This window comes from Brassica rapa, chromosome A09 (assembly GCF_000309985.2).
Source record: "Brassica rapa cultivar Chiifu-401-42 chromosome A09, CAAS_Brap_v3.01, whole genome shotgun sequence".
NCBI classification, from domain to species: domain Eukaryota; kingdom Viridiplantae; phylum Streptophyta; class Magnoliopsida; order Brassicales; family Brassicaceae; genus Brassica; species Brassica rapa.
This window is the reverse complement of record NC_024803.2, coordinates 15,765,414-15,784,359: the sequence shown is the minus strand read 5'-3', so window position 1 is coordinate 15,784,359 and position 18,946 is coordinate 15,765,414. Positions and strand designations below refer to the sequence as shown.

General features: G+C 29.9%; 1 protein-coding gene and 1 long non-coding RNA gene across 2 annotated transcripts; one reads left to right on the top strand and one right to left on the bottom strand.

The window, feature by feature from the left end:
• Positions 1-121: 121 nt before the first annotated feature.
• LOC117128347 lies at positions 122-3,677 on the top strand. The gene is made up of 2 exons (XR_004451648.1): positions 122-1,125; positions 1,481-3,677. It is a non-coding gene; the product is annotated as an uncharacterized LOC117128347 (long non-coding RNA).
• A 5,265-nt stretch (positions 3,678-8,942) lies between these two features.
• On the bottom strand, positions 8,943-18,507 carry LOC103839443 (NAC domain-containing protein 35). Its single transcript, XM_009115949.3, has 3 exons — positions 11,411-18,507; positions 10,690-10,958; positions 8,943-9,772 (listed from the first exon to the last, which is right to left on the bottom strand). Exons 1-3 carry the CDS (start codon positions 11,697-11,699, stop codon positions 9,104-9,106), a joined length of 1,227 nt encoding a protein of 408 aa, XP_009114197.1. The 5' UTR covers positions 11,700-18,507; the 3' UTR covers positions 8,943-9,103.
• Between the last annotated feature and the right edge of the window lie 439 nt (positions 18,508-18,946).

Below are 18,946 nucleotides of genomic sequence, written 5' to 3'. Positions count from 1 at the left end.
TAAAATTCTTAATTATATAATTAAAATAGAATATTGAATTATCCAAAATCTAAAAATATAATTAAAAAAAGATAATTTCTATGTATATATTGTATTGTTATTTGAAAAAGTATTTTAGTAAAAAGTTAAAACATAAATTATATAATTAAATATTAATTAAATATTTTTAATTATATAATTAAAAATATAATATTAAGTTATTTTAAGATTTATTTTAGTATAATGAATATAGTGTACAAAGAATTTTTCAAAAATTATGAAAATGTTTAAGCCCGCATCGCGGGCAAAACACATAGTTGTTAATATATTAAATGTTTTTTATATAATTATTAGGAAATGTCTTTAAAAATATCTAACATTCTCTTACTATAAAAAATGGAAATCTAATAATGCATGGTGGTAATCAATGATTAATAATAGGTTTTGTGTATCTATCTATCTATCTATCTATAATCTTCTATAATAATAAAGGAGACTTTTCTCCCTTCTCAGGCCTCCATGTCATCATTCACATAAGGGCGTTTTATGCCATGTGGCTTACCCAAATACAAGCCAATCCTGCGTTTTATGCCGAAATTTTCAGAAACTAGATCGACTTTCATCTCCTTGTAATGTAACTGAGATGCTTAACTCAACCGAGCTTTTGCGTGATTATTCAACCGACCTCTTCTTCGCATCCCACACAGTACGTGAACTTAACTGACTATTTTTTCATCGTCAAACCTTAGGTGTTTCGTTTCTCCTCCTCCTAGATTCGTCTGAGAAACAAACATACCCAGTTATGTCATTCAATTCACCACGCCCAGTACTTAAACTTCAATTCCTAGCAGATTAAGTGAATTAGTATATATACAGTGGTGATGAAGAAGGCGTCTGCGGCTCGCTTGCAATCCCGGTAGATTAAAAATCCCCTCCATTACAGAAAGAAGGATGATGAATTCTAGAGCTGCAGAATCACTGTTCTTTTTACGCTCAGAGACGGTGACACCAATGGCCGCCACAATCAGGAACCTCTAGCAAGAGGTTAAGAGCTCCCATGGTAGCTTTTCCTCTAGCCTCAAACCGGCGCAAATGGACCGCGCCGATTGTATCTTAAGTGGTTCTTTGATATGCATAAACCAAAAGGTAACAGTTACACTACCAGTATTTCCTTATAACTCATATGGATTTTTAATCTGCAATTTTCTGCTCTAGATTTAATTTCTTTTAATTGTCTATATTGATATTGGATTAGAGTTCAGTCACAGCAAAACATATTTACTGGTTTAGTTGCTTATCTTGCTGAGAAACTTTTGGTAGCTCAGTTTATAGACATGAAGATCTCTGGAAACATTAGTGCAAACCCTAAGTCTTGCAAAGGGTAGTAGATGTCATATAGAGGAGCTCTCCCAGAAAATTAGCAGAATAATAACTTATCAATAAACAGAGAAAGAATGGAAGAAAAAGAAGCTTACTAATAATTGATTCATTTTCTATGCAGCATTGGTACTGACCTCACAAGAGAAGACATGAAGAACTGTTACCATCATCTCCAGAGGATCCAAGACTCTGTTACCATCATCTCTAACCGTCTCATAATGCCTTCAAAACTAGAGTAAGCTCCAGGGAAGCCACCAATGTGCTAAAATGCTTCTTAAAATAGTGAGGTACACTCTTGGAAACTTGCAAGCGTGTCTAGATATTAAAGTCCATTGTTATGTGAATGAGGACACTGATTTCTTTTTTCTTTTTCTAATGGTCCAGGAACATCATTGAGCAACTAAATGAAGGGAAATACAAAGGGCTGCGTAAGGTATGTGGAATCAATAGGTATCTAATGTAATGTACTAACTTATTTGAGTGAATATTTCAACCTTCTGCTATGTTCGACTACATGACTGCCATTTCAGGGACCCTCCAATTAAGCGCAAGATACTCAACTTCGCAGGTTTTTTTCTTCTTCATCGTCTGATCACTTAGTGTGTATGATATATGTGCGTTAAACCGACTCTGGTGGGATTGTTTGCAGCTGTGGTTGAGATCCTTTCCGTGGTTATCTTTGTGGAAGAAGAGATGGTATTGGAAGGAACATGAGCATTAGAACGTAATCACCCAGGCCTCTGGTGGATTGGCAAGCCTATGACTGAATCACACACCACAGATTCTGTTTTATAACTTTTTACAAACAAAAATAAAAGTAAGATTTGGGACTGATTATATATGAAGCGTGGCTCTGTAACCCTGTATGTGGAAGCATAACATTTCCTCTAATTGGAGTGTGGAAAAGGGGAGAGATGAAAGCTTCACCGTTGATTCTCATCCTTTACATGTGAATCATGCAATAAGGACAACGCAGTTGGTGTTCTCAGGTATACTCCGTCAACTAAATTTTTAGCCTTCTTTAACTAACATTTTAATTTTTCGTTACAATCTCACCACTACTAAGCAATGTAAACGATGTATCTTATGCAGGTACCGTGTACAGTTCTTATAACTTATGCATGTACCGTGTACAGTTCTATGTGTCTGATAGGGACAGTACAGTTGGGTTTGTCGCATTTGATGGAGAAATGACTAAATAACCAACGCACGTTCAGCAGAAGTCGCTCAACTTATGGTAAACCAGCAAGAACCTTATACAATTGTTGGATTAAGTTTTTTTTTAAACACCACTACAGAAAACCTCACCTGAATTTTCTAAAAGGTCCATGTTTGGAGGATCCCGATCAAAGACCCCTACCACAATGCTTAGAGGACTGGTTTGGAAGAAGATATGCGCGAGTAGTGGAAGCCATGATCTGCTTCATCTTGGTGGAGTCAAAGCTGACAGTGCAGAACTTCAGGAGGACATGCGCACCGTCAAGAAGGCCCGCAATGGTAGCTTCACATCATAGGGATTGTCCAAGCCCAACGATTTAGCCAGAATAGTATCAAAAACATTAAAACACTAGCTTAATACATTTTATCATCAACGAAAAGGATAAAAAACATGTCAGTCGGATGACTACATTATGAAGTAACTCATATGTAAGCAGTAATTAGTTCACTAAAAACAAAGGAAAATGTTTCTTCATATTGAAAGTGGCCAGGCATCATTCGTTTCTCTGATAAAGTAATGGTATTTTTGATACTTTAAATTAAATACTGTAAATTTTAGTAATTGTTGTTTTTAGTTGTCTCTCTTTTTACACATTATACTTAAAGTTTTGTTTTTATTTGGACTTATTCTTGGGAACCTTTTATTTGTACTAGCATTCTTCATAAATAATACTACAATCTATACTAATATCAAAATATTTTGCGAACCAATACATGTTGGTTTTACAATGGAAATAATAATTCAAAACCATAAAGAATTAGTCACGAGAAAAACAACATTATATAAAAAGTATACATTAAACTAGGGTTTAGCAAAATATTCAAATCCGAAAAACCAAATCAAATCCTACTTTAAAGCATACCAAACTCGAACAAAAGATGATAAAATATTCAATGATTTAAAAAATTTAATCCGAAAAACTGGAACTGAACCATACATGAACGAAAATATTGGATACCCAAAAAAAACGAACTATAGTTATATATTTGAATATACTAATTAATTTAATATATAATATCTAAAATATCTAAAATATATTCTAAATTGTTTAAAATACCTGAAAATATCTAAAAATATCTAAAAATATCCAAAATAAATATCCAAAATAGCAAAGATATACTCAAAACATCAAAATAGCTAATGATTCTCCACTAAAATATCCAGCCGAACAAATTTCATATTAATTTTGGGTATTTAGTCATAAATTATTAAAACAAGTATGTATATTACTTTTAGTTTTGGACTTTAAAAATCTTAAAAGTATATTTGAATTTGCAAATGAAATTAACATAATTTAAATGGGTAGAAAAACACGAAAATGTATGAACCGAACCCAAACAAACACTAATAGATCCAAATTAAATTAAATTTGTAAATCCAAAAGCTTGAAATCCAAATAGACTCAAACTGAACTTGATCGGGTACATGAATGTCCACTGCTGCATTAACCTTAAAACATATCAGAAAAATAATTCACATTGTTTAACTGCTCTTAAGAATAAATTAACAACATACCTTTCTTTTAGTCACAATCCTGAATATCAAACAAGTAATAAAAGGAGGATATAAGTCTTAGATAGAGTGTCCACGTAGGCGAAAATAATCGGCCAATGAGAAACTATATTTTTGCCATGTCACCTCCTATATTTGTTTTTACAAAATGATCATTTAACTTTTTACTTAAACAATTATAACCGAAAATATTTTTTTAGTGAAATATATTATTTATATAAATATAATTATATTTTGTATTTACATAATAGTTTGTAAAGAAATATTTAGTGTAAATAATATCATAATTTTATAAAATACTAAAATAAATTTGGTTGGTTTTCAACTTTCACAAATAAAAAGTATTATTTGTAAACTTAAAAAAGATTATATCAAGAATATTCTTCTTCAGGAGAGAAAATAGAAAAATAAATCGGAGACAAATCCATCTCTATTTTAAAGAAAAAATAGAAGAATACATTGGAGATGGTCTAAGGCATAACCGACGTAAATGATCGGCGTTGAGATTTCAGCTTTTCTGATTCTTACTATTCTAATGTTTCAATATAATTTGAATATTCCCTTTGCTTTATAATACAATGGTTTATAAGTTTTTTTTGTTTCACTATATAAATTATTTTTATATTTCAATGTAACTTTATACTTATTGGATATTGTGTGGCCAATTAAATTGTGTAAATTACTGTGTAATTGATTAAATTTATATATTAAATGACAGTTTTCTAAAGTAATAACTTTTAAATATTACAGATTTTAATTAAAATTAGAGGATATAAGCCTTAGATAGAGTGTCCCCGTAGGCGAAAATAATTAGCCAATGAGAAACTATTTTTTTTGCCATGTCACCTCCTCTATTTGTTTTTACAAAATGGCCTTTAACTTTTTACTTAAACAATTATAACCGAAAATATTTTTTAGTGAAATATATTATTTTTATAAATATAATTATATTTTTTATTTAGATAATAGTTTGTAAAGAAATATTTAGTGTAAATAATATCATAATTTTATAAAATACTAAAATAAATATGGCTATTTTTCAACTTTCACAAATAAAAAATATTATTTGTAAACTAAGAAACTAATATATCAAGAATATTCTTTTTTAGGAGAGAAAATAGAAAAAGACATCGGAGACAAATCCATATCTATTATGAAATTCCTCTATTTTAGAGAAAAAAATAGAGGAATACATTGGAGATGGTCTAAGGCATTGCCGAAGTAAATGATCAACGTTGAGATTTCAGCATTTCTGATTCTTACTATTATAATGTTTCAATATATTTTGAATATTCCCTTTATTTTGTAATATAATGGTTTAAAAGTATTTTTTGTTTCACAATATAAATTTTTTTATATTTCAATGTAACTTTATATTTATTGGATATTGTGTGACCAACTAAATTACGTAAATTACTGTGTAATTGATTAAATTTATATATTAAATGACAGCTTTCTATAGTAATAACTTTTAAATATTACAGATTTTAATTAAAATTGATAACATTTTGAAACAGATAGAGTAATCTATAAACTAACTTTATATAGATATGAGGACTAAATTGTAAAGTGGTCTCACCTTGAATTTCTTTCATTCTATGCATTCCTAATTAGAAGGAGATAATCAACACCTAATAGTATGTTACTCTTAATATATTAGAAATGGTCGAATTGTAAACCAATTAAAGATTTTGTAAGGAAGGCACAAAGATGTATTTCCAGTTATCACAAATATAGAATCAATTGACAACAACTTAATTATGTCCAGCGTAGGACAAAAGAGAAGAGTTTTCATACTTTCTAATATTATAAGATCTCACTATATTAGTTGCTAAATCAGTTTTTTCTAGCACAAATATTCACTCCATTTTTGGGGTTTAAGTTTTTCTATCTGATGATATTAGTAGTTTGATTAAAAAAACGGTCGATGTGTACATTGTAATTGGAGAAAGAAAACGAACAAAAATCAACCGAAAACTTTTAAGGTATGTGAAACAAAAATTGAAAATATCAATTCTTTGCAATTAAAGAATAAGGCAATATAATTGTAAAAATACAAAATAAAACAAAAATATACACAGAAAGACAAATTTAGTAAAATAAAATCATAATATAATTTCCATAATTGATAGTGCTCAGTTACACTAAAAAGTCTAAATTTACAACATACACAGTTTTATTTACATTTTTAAACCTATTATCTAATTAAAATGATTCTAAAAAAATGCGAGCATGAAGAGTTAGAAAATATACGATAAAATATAATACATAACATTAAAAATATATTATCACTGATCACTAAAAATCATGTTAGTATTAATAGAAATGAAATGACAACACATTTATTAAAACAGTAGAACAACACGCAACAAGGTGTTATTAAATATACAAACTACAAATTAAATATGCTCAACGCAAACACACATAAAAAATGAGACATCAGATTTGGATATATTTAAATAAATAATTTTAAATATATTATATTCTTGATAATTTTAAAATTACTTAAAAAGAAACTAAATTATTAAAAAATTAATATACAAATAACACTAAAGCAATATTTTGTAACGTCAAAATAATAAATGAATAACAAATACATTATGTTAATAAAATTGATTTTAGATTTTAAAGACTTCTAATTCATGTAATATTAAAAAATTCAAAATTTGTTTATTACAGTTAATATTTTACCGTTAGATATATTAAAATAATATTATAGATCGATGATATTCAATTGTTAGTTTTCAACTATTACACGTAAAAAATATTATTAAGTACGTTTTTTTTTAAAAGGGGGTTTTATATTTTAAGTAGGTTATTGGAGTACTTTTTCTTTTCGTAAATTTATTCGAGATGAGATTCCGATCTTTTAAAGTAAGATAATTTATGTTCTATACATAATTATATTTTTTTTTACTTAATTCTAAAATCTCGGACTTGATTTTTCATATTTTATTAGTTAATTGTGTTAAATATAATAGAAATACTTACTTCAAACTAAAAATATAAAAAAAAAATCAAATTTAAAAATTAGTTATATATAATTTAGTATACAAAAATTCACATTAAAATAAAAATGATAAATATAATAAATTTAAGTATATTATCCGTGCTACGCGCGGAGAAAGGATCTATTATCTCTAACAACAATATAATTCTAAAAATAACTAAGAAATAATTATAAAAAAAATATAAAAATCGTAAAGAGTATACAATTGTAAATGTTTTAAAAAATAATTCTAAAATATTAAAATAATTGTCAAACAACAATATATTTTATAAAATAAATGAATACCCCCGCGGAGCACGGACAAACCACTAGTTATGTTATAAAATTTGTTAAACATGAATCATTGATTATTGATCAGTTCATGTGGTGGCAGACATGGTGGTAATAAATTTGGAGGAGAAGCTGATGACAAATGCTTAAACCAGTTAGTGGAAACGATGATCTCTCGAGTGAAGAAAGAAGAGCTTATGCCAAACCACAAACGAAATGGCTATGGGTTGTATGCTCATCAAACCGGTTTAAACCAGTAACTACAATTAATGCTTTTCGTCAATTGTAATTACGCATACCTACCATAAGACAATATTTTCATGTTAACAGGTTCAAATGAATTAGATAGGGTATAGCCGATTTTATTAATTGTATTGGTCCAGAATTTGACCGGTTTAATTAACAATTAAAGTATGAATTGATTGTAATTTGTAAGTGTAAGTGGGTTTTGTGTGGCCGTGTGGGTGATGTTACTTAAAATGTGTATGATTAATAAGGTATATAAAATGGCAATTATACCATTAATTAATGAGGACTCTAGGCTTAGTTTAGATTTGAGTGGTAATTTTTGTAATATTACACTCTCTTGATTATTTCTATAGTGTACTTCTGTTTTAATAGATTAGATACAAAACAAAAGTATCTAGCTAGATACTTCGGAAACACACCTATTATTACAAAATGTATCAACAATTTTCTTAATCAAAATACACATGACACATTTGAACAAGGGTTAACCAAACTAAAATACATATAATAAAATTTGGACCGAAGCTAATATCCAAATTGTATGGAAAAGTTAAACATAGTTGTTATTTAAAACGGATGGTCTAATTACATTGCACCTATAGGTCTCTATTTTGTCAAACCCTAAATCTTATAGTTACGTAGACAAAACTAGCCAGCGTCATTATGTATTTTTGTCATTAGTTGCTGAGTTATCAGAGTTAGTAGATTTTTTATCTATAAAGTCGCACTGATCATGTTTAACAACTTGGATCTAGCTAGTGTGAACGACAATGGCAAATGAATTTAAATAATTGACAAATGATAGACATAAATATAATATCAATCTTTTTTTTATTGCAGTTTTGATATATTAAAATCCAATGACAACGAATTACCATTCAGTTTGTTGAAACATAATTAGAAATTTGTGATTTTAATTAGCCCACTCTTGTTTTTTTGTTGTTGTTTGGTTCAGTTTTTAGATGAAAATGAACTTCAGTTCGGTTTAAAACGGTGTTAAACCAGATTGGATGACATAGTCGTTTATTGTTTACTCCATAGTCGTTTATAACACTGAATTAAAACAAAAAGTTTCAGTAAATTTGATACATAAATTTCTTACAAATAGAATACAGATGTTTCGGTAACCAATCTCCTCCGTAATATATGTTTTTGGAATACAAAATTCCAAAATTCGTCTTTCTCTTTTGTTTTTCGTTTTTTTTTTTCGTATTTTCAATAATGTAGCCCAGGTAATTGCTAAAAAGGAACCTTCAATGGAATTTTTCTATAATAATTGCATTTATCCACCAGGTGGCTTACCCTTTGTTTGTATTCGGATACTAAATTTTCAAGTTAATAAATTCAAATTTCGTCGAAAAGGATACATACGTAAAAAATCAGGTCCGTTACATAAATTGCAATAATCAATCATGTTCTAGCTATAACTAACTTTTTGAAATAAATAATCAGTATATAATAGAGAAATATAACTATTTCAAGATCTAATTAAATTCCTTGAAAAGAGTATCAGTATAATGATCTCTGTTTCCATCCGGTACTAGTGGATTCCATAGATCCCACAAAGCACTGTTTGGAATCGTCCCTGCAGTGATCATGTTCATCGCTAATGCCGCCTGCGTTTGAGGCGTTAGCGCCACTGTAGTTGCCCCCGCCACCAATTGCAACGCGTTTGCATTTAGCTCTTGTTGATTATGAAACTGTTGAGCGATTTGATAGTATTGGTGATTGATGTTACTACCTCCATCAGATATTTGGTAGTTAACGAGTCTTTGAAGATCATCAACAATTGCGTTTTCATCATCTTCTTTATTACTTGTAGAGATCATTGGCGTGTTGCTTACACCATAAGGCATTGGACGATAAGTGTTTTGATTGGCTAAAGCTATAGTGACGTCAGAATTACTGTTTGTGGTGGTTATGGTGCTACCGTCGCCAGAATATTCGGTTGAGAGCTTCTCAGGATTGTTGTTGTTGTTAAGGTTGTTGTCTGAATGATTGGATGATGATGAGTGGTGTTGTTGTTGTTGTCTTAAGGCCAAGCGGGAAGATGATGAGGTATGATTATGATGTCTTGTGGATAGAGAGCGTGGTAAGGATAGATGATCTTCTACTCCTGGCCTTTTGTACACTCGGCACAATGATATTTCAGCCTATAGTATATACATGAACACATTGATCAGAGACTTTACATATATATTAGTAACAACGTGTATACAAGACGGTGAAAAAAAAACTCGTTTCAACTATATGGCTATTTCATTGGTATACTGTATATCATTTGACGTACATACTATATTAAATTGATCACATTGTCCAATTTTAGGATTTAAGATTAGTTGATTTATACATTTTTATATTTTTAGCCGTGCGATTTATTAGTACAATATAATTTGACGTGTGAAACATACATACTTAGATTTCTAAACTTATGTCAAGCTTGGTGTTTTAGCTATCTATAATAAGAACTAATTAATTCATACACAGTTTTAGTGGATTCAAATAGCTAGTGACAACTTACAGTAGGCAACATAACGGAAATAAATAAATATTTATCAGTTCGCCATAAATATTTCAAAAAAAAAATTTGAGCAAGTTATATAGAATATAAATCATGAATGTGAGAAATAGTAGGAACAATGTGAGGAATTTTAAGAACACTAACTTAGCCTCTGCAAAATTTAAGGTATATATGCATATAGATGTGTGAATGTCGAATGTGATAATTGTATGCCTATGTATATATATGTATGTAGCTATCTTATTAATGCCTTCTACTATGCATATGGGCCATGTCTATAGTAATTTAAAGAGTTCATGCGTATGGCATGAAGATACTCAGAATTTAAGCGCAAACGCTGCCTTACATGTAATTAGTTCCTTCACAAGTATTTTGGATCTTATCAATTAATATCAACCCTAAAGATAAATAAACTTAAGCAAATTAAGAAATAAGTTCAAATTTCATTTCAATTTGCAAGGCATCAAACCTACCTAGGGTTCTCTCTCTATGTATGTATATAAAGAGTTGATGAGAGTATATATATAAAGAGTTGATGAGAGTTTAGACCTTTTGGTATTTCTCGGTTTCATGGTGAGGGAGACGATACTCATTCATAATCCAACTGGTACGAGTGCCTTTAGGGGCTTTACCGGAGTAGAAGACTAGGGTTTTCTTTAACCCGATAGACCGAGCGCTCTCTGATCTGATCATCCGATCAGCTCCAGTAGCTTTCCAATACCCAGAAGTCGTTACTCGGTTTGGTCTATCTCCATTTCTATACTTTCGATCTCTTGGCACATAGAAGTACCACTCTTTCTCTCCTATAGCCGCCATCGCTGCACATAGTACATATCTATAATCAGCATTCAACAATATATAATCTTAAAATGATACCAAATCTAAGACTTATTTTATTCACACACACACACACACACACACACACGCATATGAATATCTTATGTAGTTGTCTAGGCTAAACATTTTTATCATCAATCCAAAGATACAAAGTCTTTATAAAGAATTACAGAATCAAATTATTACATAAGCATATATCTTATGTAGTTATGTTAAAAATAAAAAGAGATTTGAAAGTTGAAAGATATTGAAAAAGATCTGAGATTGGCATTGATATAATCTGCAAGAAGTTTATATAGGTTTAAGAAAATAAATGGAGAAAGAGAGAAGTTAACAGTGTATATAGATCTTAGTATTTGTATAAATGTAGATATTGTGTTTATATAATTAGATTTCCAAATAGTGTATACCTACACGTTGAATATATATTTACCCGGAAGTTCCCAAGGATCATAGCGATAAAGATCGAGGAATGTGATGAGTTCTACATTGAAGCGTTTGCCTTCGACTTTACGGCGAAGATAAAATTCTATGAGTTCTTCTTCTGTGGGATGGAATCGGAATCCAGGCATGACCATGTCATGATCATGATCATCAGCTTCATCATCATTTTGGGCATGATTCTCGTGTCTATGAGCATCTTCTTCTATTCCTTTATCACTGTTGTTGTTGACTTGGTTACTCATGGTCATGGTGCTTGTTGTGGAGGATACAATTGCCATATATAAAAAGGAAACTATATATGTATATCTCTATGTATTTGGATTAAGATGAAGATGAAAAAAAGATTAAGGGTGTGTTGGTTTTTATATCAAACAAGGGAAGAGAAAGATGAATTGAGTGGTGTTGAGTAGAGATAAGAGGAGAGCAAGGAAAATTATATAGGAATGAAACGTTGCCGTTTATATGAGTTGTGAGTTGTGACCAAACGAGAGAGACTTGTCATCAAATTGAGGACAGGGTGTCCATGGTTTTGTTTTCTTAGCCATGCCTTTGGACCTTTCTCTTCTCCAAATTTGTTCTTTCTTTACATAAAAACAAATATCTAATTCCTTTTTTTTTGGGGTAAAATGTCAAATTAAATATCTAATTCTTTTCCTGTTAAACAATTAGTGGTTTAACAAGTCTTGGTATGATGATGTGTTAAAAAACTTAATCGTCCACGCACACGCACGTAAAAGACTAGCTCTGTGTACGTTTGTATTCGCAGGGTATTATGGTATGGCGATAAAACAAAATCACAAAACTGATTTGATTACAAAAAAATATGTTATAGTACGCTAATTGTTGTCTTAAATTATTATTTACCCATAAATTGAACGTGAACGTATATTGTTATTTATCCGAAGATAAGCTCCATTGCATGTGGACATATATTGCTATAAAAGAAACAAAAACGAAAACAAAAATGTAACAAATCCTCCTCATGGACTCATAGTGTCCATTGGTAAAGGATGCATAACAGATCATTGTTATAGCTTATTTAGGGTAATAAAATGTAGGATGTTAAACTAGAAAATACCATGTTTTGGATTATTCTTGTTATTTTACTCATTAAATGGGACAACGAATTCTTATTGGTGGCCTATATTTCTAATAAAATAATAATATTATGAATGCTCACTATGTCACCCGTCTTAAATATATTATTGACGCGTTTTTCATTTGCTTCACGAACGTTCTTTTATTATTGTTTTCCGTTCATTTTCAATTATATTTTTGGCCCACCATATCTTCGTTATAAATTCTCTTTCTTTCTTTTTTTTTGTAAAAAAGTAAAAATATTATTACCAAATTTTTTAATTTTTGACAGATATACAAAGATTAACAGAAAGCAGAAAAAAAAACAAAATCTAAACAAAACTCAATCTAGCCTAAACCGGAGCATGACACAACACACCAAAACAACAATCCAAAAACACTACCAGTTTGGTACCTACCGCTTGCCGCAAAAGACTGAACCAAATTGAACTGAAAGTCAGAGCCCAGTAATTTTGACTTCTCCGATGCAACTGCTCTTAAAGATATTGGCTTAGCCGAGAACAGCTCGCGGAGTACCTCCTAGTACACACCCACATGAACAAACTGTAAAGGTAGAGGCCAAGAACACCAACACCAGCTAGAACAAGCAATTATTTGACTCGGAACCAGCATTTACACAATGCCAGACCAAGCAAAAACAGGCTGCAACCTCCGCACTCCCTGGCCAGTAGCCCCAAACCTGCATTAAAATGAAGCCGCACACCACCACCAATGCTCAAGCGAACCTCAGTGATGCTGGGATGTGAGCGAAAACCAAGCGCTCAAAGCAAGCAGTCAAAGACACGAGAACCACTTGCACGCTTGAAGCCTTTGAGAACCAACTAGCTAACTCCAGTGCTGAAACAATTTGCCGCTAGCAACAGCAAGGACTTTATAAAGACCAGAGCACATACCTAACCGAAGAACATACGCCTCCAGAGAATGGACAAGCCATGGACTCGGGAAGAGAGGATTCAAAGTGAAGAGGCAGAGCAGGAGGCCACTGAGGAGGCACAGACAACCGCCCTTTGAACCACAAGCTAGACCTACACTAGCCTTGACTGTACTCGAGAACCAACTCACCTGCGAACTCAAAGCACAAGGCACGTTGTCGTGGTAGAGAGACCCACCGACACACACTCTGGCTAGAAAAGGAGAACGAGTGCCCGACGAGAATGACGAGAACTAATTAAGAAACTCCAGCCCAAGCCAAATGACACTCTAGTCCGGAAGGAGAGACCCATCGACGACCTAGGAGAGTCAAACCGAACCTCCTCCCCACGAGCAGAAGAAACGGACCAGATCCTAGGTGAAAATACAAAAAACAACTATGTAAGCAACTTTCTGAGGGGATGTTCTATCTAATAACTTGATTTAAACACTTTCTAAGTATCTTAAAAGTTTAAGAAAGTGTTTTTTGTTTAGTTATTTGATTATAGGGTCTTGAAAACTCACAAAAGACTTCTTGAGAAATCTTCTAACATATTCCGCCTAAATTTTAGTAGAATTTAGGGTTCCCGCCTAAATTTTAGAATAATTTAGGTTTCCCGCATAAATCAAAGTCTTCCAGAAGTGGTCTAGAAGTGTTGTAGGGAAAGTCTTCTCATGTATTAGATCTTAATAATAATTAAAAAATATATTAAAAAATATTTTGAAAGACGAAAAATCGAAATCATGTATAATAAACATTTCTAAATGATGAAAATTTAGTTTTACAAAATTAAATTATTTTTAACATAAATGAGTGAATGTAGATTGAGTCATGATAGCCTTTGGTTTAGGGTTTAGTAACATATGTTATAGTATTGTTGATATTTTTAGGGTTAGATTTTGAAATATTATCATTTTTTTTAGGTTTGACATATATGTGTTTAGTGACTATTTAATAACTTGATTTAAACACTTTTAATGTTTTTTTTAAGTTTAAGGAAGTCTTGTTTGCTTAGTTATTTGATTATAGGGTCTGGAAGACTCCAAGAAGATTTTGGTTTAGGGTTTAGTAACATATATTTTAATATTGTTTGTATTTAGGGTTAGATTTTGGAATCTTAACTTAATTTTTTTACATGCATGTGTTTAGTTTTGCGTATATTAAACACTTTATAAGTTAATTTTAAGTTTAATGAATTGTTATTTCCTATTTAGTTAGTTATTCGATTAGGTTATGGTTTAGAAAACTTCTAGAATATTTTAGTAGAATTTAGGTTTTCCGCCTAAAACGAAGTCTTCTCGTGTATTTGATATATGGTCTAGAAGACTTCCCTTTTGTATCAAAAATATTTAACCTGATTAGAATTTTTGTCTCTATATATAAAGAAAATTTACACATTTTTTTCTTCCTCTCAAATGGCTGCAACAAAAACATAATGTTTCTCACTCTAAGACTCTCAAACCTCTCTCTAATCTCTTTGAACATCAAAACACCAAACTTTTAAATCCATTTCTCATTTTTTTTCTTATGTCTTCTCATTAATTTTTTTTTTTTGCAGGTTTTCATTACATGGTTCTCATCTTTCACTCCTTTAAAAGTAGATCTATAAATTTTGAATATGTATTATTGTGTGGTTTATATATTAGATTCTAAAAAGCTATAGATTCAGCCTAATGTGGATATTTTGCTTTTTATTTAAGCATAAAATTATATTTTTGAAGTTTTTCTCTGTTTTGAAGTCATTTGAATGTGTTTTGAATTTGCAGGTTTTTTTGATCTGAGACTGACTTTGAAAGACATCTCAGAAAACTCTTGGAGACTCCTCGGAAGACTTCTAGGTAAGTCATCTAATGCATTTTATGCTAGAAGACTTTCCACGAAGTCTTCATGAAGTCTTGCAAAGTTTTATGTCCAAAGTGGTTCAAATTTTGGATATGTATTTGTGTGTTGTATATATTAGATTTTAAAAATTTATAGATTTCAACGTAATGTGATTGTTTTGTTAATTATTTATGCATAAAAAAATATTTTTGGAGTTTTCTCTGTTTTGAAGTCATTTGAATGCTTTTGAATATGTAGATTTTTTCAGATCTGAATCAGATTTTGAAAGATTTCTGAGAAGACTCTTGAAAGACTCTCGGAAGACTCTTGGAAGACTTATTGAAAATTCTTCTAATATATTTTATGCTAGAATACTTCCCACGAAGTCTTCGTGAATTCTTCCAAAGTCTTCTGCCCAAAGTGGTACAAAAGAATGATGTCAAGTGGAGTCCAAGCCTATCTATGTTGAGGTATGATATCTAGCTCCATGTGTAATAGTTTTGTTTATGATCTGTTTTATAATTTGTATGTGTACTATTTTAGTTTTAAATTTTTTTGTAAATTTGAAAAAAATGTTAATCAAAAGAATTTGGTAAATATGTTTATGTTTTGCGAAAAGTAATTGAAATTATTGAAGTTATTGTAAATTTTTTTTAACCATTCTACCCACTTATAACAAACACACAACAACGCAAAACTAAGTCAAATCTACTAAAACTAAGAGATAAGACTTCATAAGAAAATTTAGTCAACTTCACAAAAGATCAAATTTGAATTTTAAGTGAAAGTTCAAATTTTAAATCTCATGTAAGTTAAAAATTATATCTTATGATATAAAAAGACACATTAAACTACATGACTTGATATTCTTTAAGATACTTAACACTTTTGAAAGTTAAAAACATACCTTAAAGTTACTTAACACTCTTGAAAATCTAACGTAGAAGACTTTTGGAGAAGTCTTCTATGAGAAGACTTCTCGGATTAGCTAGGAACATTTGTAAACACAAATATTTGAAATTTCATAATTATCACCAAATAAGTTATGAATTTCATCCATGAGCCCTAATATTGACTAATACACATGAATTAATAAGAAATATTTCAAAATCATTTTAATTGTAGATAAAATGAAAGTTTATTAAACATTAACGTAGAAGATTTCTTAAGACTTATATTTATGTTTTACGAAAGTCTTCACCGAGAAGACTTCTTAAAAAGTCTTCTATTTATGTCATTTTTCCAATTGAAAATTTAGGAATGAAGACTTCTTAAGAAGTCTACTCTATATAAGACATCTTGAGAAGTATTCATTTGTAAATATTGGCTTACTTTTGAATTTGAAAAATTCTCGAAAATGCCAGAGAAGACTTCTTGAGAAGTCTTCTCGGATAAACATGTTAGTTTTGCAATTGACCGATTTTTTTTTTCAAAAATTTGACCTTTTATAGATGACTTCCCGAGAAGTCTTCTGAAAGTCTTCTCAATGTCGCAAGAAGTCTACCTGAAATACTTTTGCAATTGACTATATTTGACTTTTCCAAAGAAGAATTATCTAAGAATTCTATGGAAGTCTTCTCTTGTTACCAAAGGTTTGACCAAAACCCAGAATAAAATTTGAGAAATAATAGTAAGATTCAAGAAGTCTACTCATTAAATTTAAATGTTTTACTATTATTTTTCAATTGCAAAAGTAACCCATGCAGACTTTTTACGGCAATGAGAAAACTTGCGACAATTGCAAAATGAACCCTTGAACATTTGAGATGACTTGCTTCTTGCTTAGCTTCTCCAAGCACCCAAAACTTCACTACAAAAGCTACCAAGTCGTTAATGACCACGAATCATAAGCTTCAATGTCTCTATGAACCTTACAAAGCTTGGAATCAAATCTTAGTTTTCTGGATGAATTTGAAGAGAGAGTGAAAGAGATGTGATTTGTGTGCATATGTAATGAGATATGAAGAGTAAAAATCGAAACTTTGGTGCATTAGCTTCGAATTGGTTGTTCATGGTGGTTAGTGTATTGATGGAAATGACAATATTGTAATGCTTAGTGAATATGAGGATGATAAGGTAAAAGATTTATTTTTGAAAAAAAAGTTATACTATTTTTGTAAATAAGTAGAACTTTTAGGGTGAATATGAAAAAAGAAAAATTCAAAAAAATATAAAAATTATTTTTGTGTTTAACTTGAAATTTTAGATCATATTTGAAAAAAACTCCTATAAAAAAACTAATCATAAACAATTATAATAAAAATATTAAATATACCATTCTCTCTCTTCTTTTTCATTAAAAAACTCACTCACAGCATTGCATTTGTGGACACAAATTTTGTTTTTGAACATGTTAAAAATGTTCAACTCATTTGAATCCACGTAAATTCTTTGTTTTTTTTTCAACAGGTCCATTATGGAGTTCAACAATTGAATTAATAATTCAACAGTTCCTTTGAACATTGTCTTAGACAGAAGTTTTTATAATCAATTACGATTTACAAATTGTATACAAGTATAAAAAAACTATATTGGGCATATTTTACATGTAAAATGTGACTGAAAAATATTTTAAAAATAAACTTGATTACCATTTCGATAATCTACAAATTGAATAATTACACAATTACTTGTGCTTTAGCATTTGATTTAACCAAGTTGTGAAGGTCAGGTTAAATCAGTCTTACGAAAAGAAAAAAAAAAAGATTCACGTGGGTTCGAGAACAAGAAATTTAAGGATTTGAAAGAGGCTTCAGAAAGATGATACTAGAATTGGTTAAGTAATTTAAAACTTAAAAGTCTTTTATACTCACTATCAAATGTCTTGTCTTAACTAAAATCAGACACTTTTAACCAAATCTGAATTAATTTTCCCCATAATAGATTATTAGTTTTCATGGGATTTGGTTAACCCATCATCAATACAAATTTCATTGGTCATCAACTTATTCGTAGTTAGGTGACATACTTTACTTCTACAAGAAAATAACTAGAAATTTAGTAGTATTTCATTATTGCGCCAACATCATTTTAAAATCAGTATAATAGTCACACTCTTATAATCATTAACCCTTCATTCATCGCAGTTATCCCCTATATATTAAAGAAGAAGCATTACAACATATTTTTGTAGCCACATGTCATCACCATAATCATTCTTAGAATCCTTAGAAAAATAGTTGGTCCATATAAATGTATAATAAGCTTTTTGTTAAACTAACCATAAATTAATCATAAATGTTCTTCATTGTTTCCTTAAATAAAAATCACAGAATTACCTAATGTGGCTAAAATATATATGACAATTAATTATTTTAAATAATAAAGATTTGATAAATCAGTCTATTCTCTATCATTTTTAATTCATTTTAAAATAAATTAAACAACCACATTAACTATATAATAAAAATTTAGATTTTTTCGTATATGTTATATTTTGAATTTTAAAAAACGAATATAAATGACTAAAGTTGTTAAAAATCTCACACTGAAATTTTTGTGATCCATGGTTTAAAATTTATGTTATAACAAGATACAAATGATTACGAAATTACATAAGTAGGAAGTCTCATTTAATAAATATTATATATGCATATTAATATTTTTTTTAAAATAAATTATATACCATATAAAATACATAAATATTTTAATTTCGAATTTGATTTGAAATTTTTTGATAAACATTTTGAACAATTA

What these genes read in the sequence shown, in the direction of transcription:
- LOC103839443 (XM_009115949.3), bottom strand. Translation starts at nt 11,699, where the DNA reads ATGGCAATTGTATCCTCCACAACAAGCACCATGACCATGAGTAACCAA. An exon ending in TGATCCTTGGGAACTTCCGG is followed by an intron (nt 10,959 to 11,410) that starts GTAAATATATAT and finishes TACTATGTGCAG; the next exon opens with CGATGGCGGCTATAGGAGAG. An exon ending in AAACCGAGAAATACCAAAAG is followed by an intron (nt 9,773 to 10,689) that starts GTCTAAACTCTC and finishes TATATACTATAG; the next exon opens with GCTGAAATATCATTGTGCCG.